Source organism: Hypomesus nipponensis, chromosome 25 (assembly GCF_054491055.1).
Source record: "Hypomesus nipponensis isolate SF chromosome 25, ASM5449105v1, whole genome shotgun sequence".
Classification (NCBI taxonomy): Eukaryota; Metazoa; Chordata; class Actinopteri; order Osmeriformes; family Osmeridae; genus Hypomesus; species Hypomesus nipponensis.
In genome coordinates this window covers 728,368-740,232 of record NC_140385.1, presented here as the reverse complement: position 1 = coordinate 740,232, position 11,865 = coordinate 728,368, and the positions used below count along the sequence as shown (strand labels likewise).

The window sequence follows — 11,865 nt, the reverse complement described above, 5'->3', positions numbered from 1 at the left end:
CGTCTCCTCGTTCCAGGGTTCTAAGGACAGTGATGACCAGGGTTCCATCCTAACAGCATCAACCAATAAGGAGCAGAATGAGTTACCATGGAGACTGCAATGGAATGTTTGGGAATGGCTTAGTTGAGAATGTGTTGGTTAGAAATGTCTGTTTGGGTTTGGGTGGTTTAGAAAGTGTGTGTCAGAAGTAAAGACTGAGAGATAGTTGAATTAGGGTGTGTGAAAAATGAAGTGTGTGTTTCTGTGTGTGTGTGTTTCTGTGTGTGTGTGTTTCTGTGTGTGTGTGTGTTTCTGTGTGTGTGTGTTTCTGTGTGTGTGTGTGTGTCCACATACCAGGCATTCCTCCATATTCAGTGTGTCGTACAACAGTGGTCAGCTGACCTTGGTGAATCTTCTGCTCGTCACACACATGGCAGGAATGTGAAAGGAAGCAGAACATGGTGACAAGGGTCATCCCTGTGTGTGTGTGTGTGTGAAAGAGAGAAAGTGTTGTGTGTGTGAGAGAGAGAAAATGTTGTGTGTGTGTTTCCCAACACCAGATCAGGTGTGAGAGCGCCACCTGGTGGTCAGCAGTGAGATCCCCTCCAGCAGCCTTCTGATGAGGAAAGAGAGGGGGGGAGAGAGAGAGGGGGAGAGGGACAGGGGGGGAAGAGAGAGGGGGAGAGAGACAGGGGGGGGAGAGAGAGGGGGGAGAGAGAGGGGGACGACAGAGGGAGAGAGAGAGACAGAGAGAGTGAGAGAGGGACGGAGGAGATTCCCATGTCCCCATCTCTGGAATGTTCCTGTGAAGCACAGGGCTCCCCCAACACTGCTGCACATTCCTCCACCCTGGGAGAGAGGGTGTGTGTGTGAGAGAGAGAGAGGGAGAGGGAGAGAGAGGAAGAGAGACAGCTGTGCTATAAAGCCCTGTGTTTAGGGAGAGAGAGAGGGAGAGGGGGGAGACAGACCAGGCCCTGAACAGGGGTGCCAGGAGGACCATACCAGGAGAATGTCCCGCCATACTCACTCAATGGGTTTAGCCAAGTGTGTGTGTGATGTGTGTGTGTGATGTGTGTGTGTGATGTGTGTGTGTGCCTGAAACAAAAAACTGGAGTGAGACAATGTGAAAGACAACAGAGTTATCAACAATTTATTGTCAGTTAGATATTAAAGTGCTACATATACGTATAAACACTTATATAAACATATACTCATACAAACCGACATACAAGCATAAGATACATACAAGGAATGTTGGCTGGATTTTTTTTTCAAGAAAAGCCCTTTGTCACAAGACACATCTTCTCTAGAAATCAATCAAGTACTTACATGTTTACTGATTAAAACTTTGATAAATAATAAAATAAAATCCCATGGGCTACTCTATGAAGAGGCAGTCTGTGAATTTCGGATGCGATAACAGGATCTTGGAGCTCTAGACAAACATGTATATTATTATATCACACTGTTATAAACGGACACACATCACATAACCAAACAAAAACTAGAATCTAGATCCTCTCTCTAGATAAACAAGCAGGAGGAGGGGGGAGGAAGGGGAGGAGAGACTAGTGTTGGTGGAACAAAGCCATTAGGAGTAGTGTGTGTGAGTGTGTGTATGAGTGTGTGTGTGAGTGTGTGTGTGAGTGTGTGTATGAGTGTGTGTGTATGAGTGTGTGTGTATGAGTGTGTGTGAGTGTGTGTGTATGAGTGTGTGAGTGTGTGTGTATGAGTCTGTGTGTGTGAGTGTGTGTGTATGAGTGTCAGATGATGTGTGTACAGGAGAAGTGTGGTTACTCGTCTCCAGGTAGAGACACCCGAGTTATCTCCAGGTGAGTTATCTCCAGGTGAGGTTATGTCCAGGTAAGGTTATGTCCAGGTAAGGTTATCTCCAGGTAAGGTTATCTCCAGGTGAGGTTATCTCCAGGTGAGGTTATCTCCAGGTGAGGTTATCTCCAGGTAAGGTTATGTCCAGGTAAGGTTATGTCCAGGTAAGGTTATCTCCAGGTAAGGTTATGTCCAGGTAAGGTTATGTCCAGGTAAGGTTATCTCCAGGTAAGGTTATCTCCAGGTAAGGTTATCTCCAGGTAAGGTTATGTCCAGGTAAGGTTATCTCCAGGTAAGGTTATCTCCAGGTAAGGTTATGTCCAGGTAAGGTTATGTCCAGGTAAGGTTATCTCCAGGTAAGGTTATCTCCAGGTAAGGTTATCTCCAGGTAAGGTTATGTCCAGGTAAGGTTATCTCCAGGTAAGGTTATGTCCAGGTAAGGTTATGTCCAGGTAAGGTTATCTCCAGGTAAGGTTATCTCCAGGTAAGGTTATGTCCAGGTAAGGTTATGTCCAGGTAAGGTTATGTCCAGGTAAGGTTATGTCCAGGTAAGGTTATCTCCAGGTAAGGTTATGTCCAGGTAAGGTTATCTCCAGGTGGGCTTGAGGGTCCTGCTGCTGGAGGAGGTATCAGACTTGTCTGAGTAGCTAGCGCTGTTCTTCCTCAGGTGTCTCCTAGGAGACCCTAAAGAGCCCAGGGAAGGGGGGAGGGGGGAGACAGGGGGGTGGAGGGGGGAGCGGGAGGGGCCTCGGATGCTCTGACTCCTCCTGAGGGAGCCGTCCGGCCCTGGGGGGCTCCCGGGGGGGTGGCCCTATGGACCCTGAGAGAGCCAGCCCTTGAGAGGGGGGAGGCTCGGGGGGAGGTTTTGGGGGATTGTCCGGCAGGGGGGGCCAGAGGGGGGGCGAGGGAGGAGCTGTTCTGTCTGAAGGACGAGGAGGCGGTGTTCCTGGCGAAGCTGGGGGAGGGGGAAGATGAGGGGGAGGAGGATCGGTGGGAGGGGGTGGGGGGGGCACTGAGGCTGCTTTTGCCTCCCCCGCCTCCCCCCGCCTGGGCCAGGGCCCTCAGTGTGGCCCGGCACATCTTCTCCTCCGGGGGGGGTCTGGGGGCCCGCTCCGCAGGCTTCCGGACGGACGGCCGTCTCTGCAGGGAGCTGGGGGCCTGATCTCTGGGCTCGAGGGCACGTCCCTGGACGCCCGTACCTCGGGGGTCCTTCAGGTCCTGGCTGGGTCTGCGGGAGATGCTGCTGCTCCTCTGGATGGAGGTCTGGGGACCAGGGGGCTTCTCTGCACGCTTCCCCAGGGAAGAGGCTCTGCGGCTGGGCTTGGAGATGGGAACCACCCGCCTCATCCCCTGGTTCTCTGAGTCGGTCAGGGTGCGGACTGGACGGTGGCTGGGCTGTGGGGGCCCGGGGGGCTGGCTGGTCTTGGAGTGGGGCCCGGGGGGCTGGCTGGTCTTGGAGGAGGGCCCGGGGGGCTGGCTGGGCTCTGGGGGCCCGGGGGGCTGGCTGGTCTTGGAGGAGGGCCCAGGGGGCTGGCTGGTCTTGGAAGGGGCCCCGGGGGGCTGGCTGGTCTTGGAGGAAGACTTCTGGGGGGCTTCAGAGAATCCCCCGGTCTCCATCTCTCTCCTCTCATGTTTAGAGGCAGCTCCAGTCACTGGAGCAGGCATGTGATTGGTGGAGGTCGAGTCTCCTGGCAGCTCATTGGTGGATGAGGCAGGAAGTGAAGACTCGTTGGAGGAAACAGGCACTGGTTGGTCACTGGTGAGTGTAGGCACTGACTGCTCATTGGTGGGTTGAGACTGTAAAGGCCTGTGATTGGTTGGGGAGTCTGTGATAATGCAGGAAGCAAGGTCATCCCCCACCTCCCCCTCAGGAATCAGCTGTGTGTCCATGACGACAGACCCTCTGGGAGCCTCCGCCTGGTCGCCGTGGAGACGGTCGCCGGGGCAGGGAGGGTTGGGGGCGGGGTGGAAGGTTCTAGGCCCAGGGGTCAGAGTGCATCTGTCTACCGCCACGCTCAAGGGAGTCGCTGTGGCGATGACGCCATTGCCGTGGTTACGGTCGGGGTCGGGGTCAGGGTCTGATCTGGGGCCGGTCATGTGCCTGTGGGCGGAGTCTGCTTCGTGGGCAGAGTCTGCTTCGTGGGCGGAGTCTGCTTCAGAGGTAGGGTTAAGGTCGCTTTTGAGTGCCGGGTTTGTAAGGTTGGGTTTGTGGTCAATCTCTGAGGTCTGGTCAGGGTGGTGGTCAGTGTTTGAGGATGTAGAGAGGTCTCCTCCTCCTTCAGTGCTGTTGAGTCTGAAGCCTCCCTTCTCTCCTGGAGAGGAAGGAGCGGTCCATGCTGGCTGCCCCGGCCCAGGCTGCAGGCTCTGGCCTTGGCTGAGTACCACCAGCCCCTGACTTTGAGGCTTCCTGACCTCCAGAGAGGAGGAGGGGGTCGACCTCCTCTGAGCACCTGGCGACCGGCTGGCCAGGAGGTTAGAGGTCAGTAGGTCAGAGGTCAGGAGGCTGGTCAGCTGACGTTCAGCAATGGAGGATGCAGAGTGGCGGGAACGCCGCAGGCTTCCGGAACGCCCCAGGGCATTGTGGGGGCTGAGCGGGGATCGGGGAGCGGGGCTGAGCGGGGATCGGGGGGCGGGGCTGAGCAGCTGAATAAGCCCCTCCTCCCGGGTGAGAGCCGCCCCCATGTCGGCCTCGCTGCTGCAGCGAAGGCCGTAGGCTCCGCCCACCTCCTCGCCGCCCGCCCACGAGTGGCGTTTCTCCTCCAGCTCCCGTAACTGACGGCAACGCGCCGCCTCTCGGAGCTCACGCTCCTGGTTCTCCTGGAGGAGGGGAGGGAAGGGAAGGGGGGGAGAGAGAGGGAGAGAGAGGGAGAGACAGGGAGAGAGAGGGAGAGAGAGGTAGAGAGAGGGAGAGACAGGTAGAGAGAGGGAGAGAGAGGGAGAGACAGGTAGAGAGAGGGAGAGAGAGGGAGAGACAGGTAGAGAGAGATAGAGAGAGGTAGAGAGGAAGAGAGAGATAGAGAGAGGTAGAGAGAGGTAGAGAGAGGAAGAGAGGAAGAGAGAGATAGATAGAGGTAGAAAGGAAGAGAGAGATAGAGAGGTAGAGAGGAAGCGGGGTAGAGAGAGGTAGAGAGGAAGAGAGAGATAGAGAGAGGAAGAAAAGTAGAGAGGTAGAGAGATGAAACTGCTGTACTTGCTTCTGGACACTAGAGAGCAGCAGAGTCTACCAGAACTGGCTTGACGTTTCTCTCCTGTCACCCGGGAGACCACTTTAGTGTATGGGTGCGTACCTTGACAGCACATCTGAACTTGAGGCAGAACTCGTGGAAGATCTTGAAGCACTCGTCCAGGGGGAGGGCGTCTCTGTCTTCACAGAAGAAGTCCACCAGAGAGTTCCCCTCCTGCTGCAGCTGCTGCCTGCTGCTCCTCACCTCACTCAGCGCCATGCTGGAGCCCTGACACACACACACACACACGCGCGTGTTACGATTGTCACTCTCACTGGAGGTGAAGGATGAAGGATCTGAATTTACAGGTGTGTGTTACCTGGAGGATGGTGTGTGTGTGTGTGTGTGTGTGTATGTACCTGGAGGATGGTGTTTAGCTGCTGGAGCAGTTCTGTGTCAAGTTGAATCTGTTCCTCGACTGAGCGCGTGCGGGATGTGAGGGACTGGACGTCAGAGTCCAGGACGGCAATGGAGATCCTACAGGGAGTCACATTCATGTTCATTCCATATGACTCCCAATCACCTCCCTATGACTCACCTCCATATGACTCCCAATCATATATGTAAGAATCCTATCCACATTTAACTCCATAAGACTCCTGAGTCCACCTTGTGACTCCCATCCAACTCCTAACTAAACCCTGTGTTGACCTGAACAAAGTGATTCACTTCAGTCTGAATCTAAACAAGGTGATTCGATTCAGTCTGAAGCTGTTACCTTGTGGCTCTCTGGACATGAGGCAGCTTGACTGGAAACTCCAGCAGATCTTCATCCTTCTTCTGGGCTTCCTGGAGGTCAGACACACTGGCTTAATCCTCCACCCACACACACACTTCTCTCTCTTTCATACCACACATAGAAGCGGTGAGACACACTGGCCTAGTCCTTTACACACACACACACACACACCTCTCTCTCTCTCACACACACACACACACCTCTCTCTCATACACACACACCTCTCTCTCTCTCACACACACACACACGTCTCCCTCACTCACCAGAGCCACAAAGTGCAGCAGGTTCATGCCGGGCCTGTTAGCTTTGGTGTCGGCCAGAGAGAGCAGGGAGGACAGCTTGAAGCCCACAGCATTCCCAGCATGTCCGCCCTGGAACACACACAGGTATAGCTATAGGTTAGCATCAGAACAACTTGAAACTGATGGTGATCTAAGTAGCTCCCCTCCTCACCTGGTTGAGGATGTTTCCAGCCTGGAGAACCAGGTGCAGAACAGCATGAAGCTCCTCGCAGTTCTGCAGCTCTGGAGGGAGGGAGGGAGGGAGGGAGGGAGGGAGGGAGGGAGGGAAGGAAGGAAGGAAGGAGGGAGGGAGGGAGGGAAGGAGGGAGGGAGGGAGGGAGGGAGGGAGGGAGGGAGGGAGGGAGGGAGGGAAGGAGGGAGGGAGGGAGGGAGGGAGGGAGGGAGGGAGGGAGGGAGGGAGGGAGGGAGGGAGGGAGGGAGGGAGGGAGGGAGGGAGGGAGGGAGGGAGGGAGGGAGGGAGGGAGGGTGTAAGTGTGTGTGTAAGCTGCCATAACCAGCAGCAGTTAAGATCCTGTTCCTCACACCACTAAACATAGACTGAACGTGTCAGTGAGATCGAAGGGGTGGGAGACATTGATCGAGTGTGAGACAGAGAAAGAGAGAAGGAGAGGAGTGATGTGGGAGGAAGGGTGAGAGAGAGAAAGAGAGAGAGAGAGAGAGAGAGAGCCCTCCAGGCAGAGTTCTACTGAACTCAGCATGATACAGAAGAGGGTTAGAGACAGCAGCACTCTGATGAGGAGAGATGGAGGGAAGAAAGATGGAGAGATGTGTAGCAGTAAAAAATAAAAAGGGTGAATTGTGGGTTCTGTAGTGTAGTATAGAGGTGCATTGTGGGTAATGTAGTGTGTACCTTTTACAGCCAACCGTAGAATGTCGATGTCTCTGATCATGGATTCACAGGCTCTGGGAAACTCCTCCTTCAACACCATGGCCTCGATCCTCACTTCAAAACTACACACACACACACACACACACTGTTAGGATGAGCAGGTGTGAGGGTGGAGGTCAGGGTTCAGATGATGTCACAGCTGCTCACCTGGGCACTTGGCTGAGCAGGAACATGAAGGAGTCGACCAGCGAGAGTTTAGAGACGTCTCCTCTGAAGGCCTTCAGCTTCTCCACCTGCAGGAGAGAGACCAGCCCTCACCTGCCTGTGTGTCATGTGTGTGTGTATGTGTGTGTGTGGTGTGTATGGTGTGTGTGTAGTGTGTGTCAGTGACTCACCTCCTCTGACTCAGGTAAGAGTTTAAACAGCTCTTTAAGAGGCTCAGCTCCATAGAACTCACTGTTGCCATGGCAAATATCTTCTATTATGGCCTGGTTTGACCTGTAGAGGTGCATAGAAGAGTTCCTTAGCCCCATTTGGATGATGTTCTAGAACCTCCTGGAACGTCACAGAACCCACATAACAGCTGTATGCGTGAGTGTGCGTGTGTTTTGGCAGCAAAGTGAACAGGTAGACTGGGTATTGACAGGGTCAACATGAGTGGTGTGAGTTAGTGGGGTTATATGTAGTGCTGTAGACAGTGAGGGTCCGGAGAGCTGGAGAGGACGAGCTGGAGCTGTAGACCTGTCTGTCTCTAGCACGCACACTCACACACACACATATACAAACACACAATTTGACTTAAACTGCCACACACCAGCATCATCAACACAATTTACCCACAACACCTTGCCATGAGGGGTCAGAACATTTTTGAAGACGTCACCACGACACACACACACACAGTCGGGCTTGTGACAGAAAAATAAATCTATTGTTCTTCATGGAAAGCAGTTTGTGTGTGTGTGTGTGTGTGGGGGGGGGGTTCCACCTATGCATACTGGAGCCTCTAAGTCCGTCTCCAGGATTACACCTAATACCAGAATCTGTGTGAGTGTGTGTGTGCGTGTGTGTTGGTGTGTGTGTAGAAGAGCTCACGTCAGAGTCACAAGGACAAGATTACTTACTTTTTGAACTGCTTTAGGAAAATCCCAACATTCATCCCTCTCTTAGAGTCCAGAATACTGATCTGGGGAGAGAGAGAGAGAGGCAGGGAGAGAGAGGTTAACAACTATAAACTATTGGAAAGCTACACCTACACACACAGCTACACACACAGCTACACACACATACACACCTCCTTGGTCTCTCTGAAGGATGCATGTGTCTTGCTGCTCCTGGTTGTCGTGGTAACCCCAGGTGATTGACAGTCGGCCTGTCCAAACAGCTCCTCAATGGTGTGCACGTCTATCTGGTACTGCTGCCTAATTGGTTCCTGAGTCCACACGTTGTCCCGCCCTCGAACCTGCGTTACATTCAGAGTGTGTGTGTAGATGAGTGTGAATTACTGTTTGCAGGTGTGGGTGTGTTTGTAGATGTGTGTGTGGGTGTGAGAGAGAAGGGATCATTTGGAATGGGAGAGTCCTCACTTGGGAAGTAAAACCTGTGTGTGTGTGTGTGTACCTTATCCTCAGGAATGGTCTTCCAAAAGAAACTTCTTACTCTCCTCTTCTTCTTTGTCACTGCGTGTCCGGGGGGAGGAGGGGGAGGGGGGGGTGGGGGGGAGGAGGGGGAGGGGGTGGGGCCTTGGCCAGGTTGCCGTCGGTCATAGGGATTATGCTGGATGGGGGCAAAGACATCACCACGGTGACCGCACCTTCTTCGTGGAAGCTCTCTTTCTCATTGGCCGCCGAGATGCTGCTCATCACATGCATCCCAGCAGGGATTGGCCGAGGACACGCCGGGGGCGTTTCAGAGGGACTCCGGACAGTCTGTGGGTTTACAAGAGAGGCTTTGGCGGGGACGATGATGACGCAACATCGCCATGGTTACATCAAATGCCAGAGGAGTCTGGAGGCGGCGCTCTGGGGCACAAACAAACAAATGGAATGTGAAATAACAACAAACATCTGACCCCCATCAATATGTCTGGCTTCTGTCTGGTGGCGTGGAAGTGCATTGTGGGTATTGTATTTTGGGGGAATACAATACTAAGTGGGAAAGTCTCTCCCCCTTACACACACACACGTACAAACAGTTACAGGTGTGTGCATGTGTACAGGTGTGTGCATGTGTACAGGTGTGTGCATGTGTACAGGTGTGTGCATGTGTACAGGTGTGTGTACAGCTGTGTGTGTATGTCACTGTTTGTTCTGCTTGTCTTATTCAAAGCTTGTTTGTACAATATGACTCCACAATACAGGGAGCTTTACCGGGACACAAGCCTCCACTGCTGAATCTCCACCACACCCTGGGAGAGAGAGGGAGAGAGAGGAGAGGAATAGATGGAGAGAGAGAGAGACTATCCCTATGCTCCTGACTAATTCACCAGCCATCACCAGATTCTCCTTACACTCAATTAGGTAAACCACACACTAGCACACACACACACGCTTTCTCAGACATATACTCTCACACACACAAACACTCATTTCTTATTAACTATCAGGAAGCCTCTGTGTGTGTGTGTGTGTGTGTGTGTGGTATTATGTAACAGCTCAGTGTGAAACCTTGATACTCAGAGACTCAAACCTAATCGCTCTAACAACCTACCATGTCTCAGGCGTGTGTGTGTGTGTGTGAGATAGATTGTGTGTGTGTGTGTGTGAGATAGATTGTGTGTGTATGTGTGAAAGACCCGGGTAACTAGAGTTTAAACTCAGATCTTAAACATTGAGGTAAGACTATGTGGAGGGAACCTTGGGAGTTGTAGTATCCCTGTTCAGAAGAGGACTTCCTAACTACAACTCTGGATATTTCCTCCTCAGAAAGAGAGGAGGGAGAGAGAGACACAGAAAGCGAGAGAGAAAGTGAGAGAGAGGAGAGTCCTATAGAAAGACTCCACCATCTGATCCTGTGGAGTTGGGGTGTGTCTCTGTCCCAGTGCTTCCCATGTGCTAAATGACTAAATGTACCATGGTAACACTCATAGCCGCAATCACTGTGGAGACAGGCTGTGTCACCACAAACTGACAAAGAGTTGATTTCCTTGTTGTTTATCTGGCAGACAACAACCACACGTCTCGTCTCCCTCCCTCCCTCCATCTTTCTCTCTCTCCACCCCTTTCTCTCTCTCCTCCATCCCTCCCTCTCCTCCATCTCTCTCTCTCTCTCTCCATCTTTCACTCTCTCCACCCCTCTTTCTCTCTCTCTCTCTCCTCTCTCCTACATCTCTCTACGATGGATACAGAGACCCCATCACCCCCTCCACACCTCGTTCCCCCCCCCCCCCCCCTCATCAACTGCTGCCCCGTAAAAACAACAAAGAACCCTGGCCCAGAGTGACAGTGACATCATCCAATCACGTGACTCGCACCCGAAAATAACTCGGTTTCCCCGGTGACCCCACAACACACACCTCAGACTGACACACACTGTCCTCTCAAACACACACTTTCAATGTAGTGACTGAAATGTTGTTTTCCCCCAGTATCACTGAGATGGACTGTCTGTGTGCGCATGTGTGTGTGTGTGTGTGTGTTAGACATTGTTGAGTGATGACAACACTGAACTGATCACACACCAGTTTACTTTTGTCAGCCGACCCAATTATGACTCTCCACCTCTCTCTCTCTCTCTCCCTCAATGATTCCCCTTTCTCTCTCCTTCCCCCCTCTCTCTCCACCACTCTGTTTATCTCTCTCTCTCTCTCTCTCCAGAGGCTCACATTGTGGGTCCTGACCTAAATACTCACAGTGTCCTGTACACACACGCACACAGTTACTCATTCTCACACTAGGAGAGAAGAGTTGAGACAGAGAGACAGAAAGAGAGGAATAAAGGGTGAGAAAGAGAGAGGGGAGAGACGGAGAGGAAAAGAGAGAGGATAAGTAGGTCTAATCATTAGTGGGACAGACAGCTGAAGTGACAACCTGCACTTTCTGACAGAGAGAGAGTCTCAGTGCCCCCCCCCCCCACACACACACACACACACACACACACACACAGCCCTTTTACAAATATTTACAGTGCAAATTCACCTGACCTCTCCACACACACCCTCGGAACAGTAGAGAACACCTCAAGTGCCCGCACACACACACACACACACACACACACACCCACACACACACACAAGACATGTGTGAAGGTGTGGTGTGTGTGTGCACCAGGATTGATGCAGAAGAAAGTGATCAGACAAACACTCAGAAACCCATCTACAACACACACACAGGGTAGGTTACTGTGGAAACCCTCCAGGCATTCCGGGCGTCACTGACTGAGTTGTAGCGGACAAACAGCGCTAACGACCGTCACAACGGTTTACGGCTGAGACCGGAGCACTGTAAAAGAAATACGCACTTTCTAATGTCAACAACAGCCGCCAGGCAACGTTCAGAGAGAAAGAGTCTGATTTTAACAGGGTGCTCCGTAGAGTCAAAGCGGAAATCCACGTCACTGTATCTCTGTCTCCATGGCAATGCAGGCCGCGCGCCATCCTTTGACCTGAGCTAAGTAGAACTTTCACTATGTTTCAGCGTCACAGAGAGAGGGAGAGAAAGAGAGATGCCTGCGGGTGTTGACGTGGTTAACGGGAAGGTCAGGGACCACCCAGTCCCCTGAGAAAGCACCGGAGCCTTATTTCTCGAGGGCAACAACAACGACTATCTATACCGCTGAGAAGAGCCATATTGGCTAGGGTAGGACTGTGTTTGTCCATCAAAAACAAAGCGTCGAACATTCAAGAGTAAAAAATCACGCGTAAATGTCTAGTTTACCGCTTGAGTTTTTAACTGACGTACAGGGCGTCGACGAACGTACATCACTATCTTTCGCGTCGCTGAGAAGGGACGTTGTTTCTATGCCGCT

General features: G+C 52.5%; 1 protein-coding gene across 1 annotated transcript; it reads right to left on the bottom strand.

Moving 5' to 3' along the window:
- Positions 1-1,103: 1,103 nt before the first annotated feature.
- Positions 1,104-10,076, bottom strand: LOC146221566 (uncharacterized). The gene is given in 13 exon segments (XM_084691843.1): positions 1,104-4,623; positions 5,094-5,258; positions 5,390-5,507; positions 5,749-5,819; positions 6,033-6,140; positions 6,223-6,293; positions 6,922-7,022; positions 7,108-7,193; positions 7,296-7,398; positions 8,025-8,086; positions 8,195-8,362; positions 8,521-8,619; positions 8,622-10,076. Coding segments are annotated over 13 exon segments (3,435 nt in total). The 5' UTR covers positions 8,772-10,076; the 3' UTR covers positions 1,104-2,490.
- Positions 10,077-11,865: the final 1,789 nt, after the last annotated feature.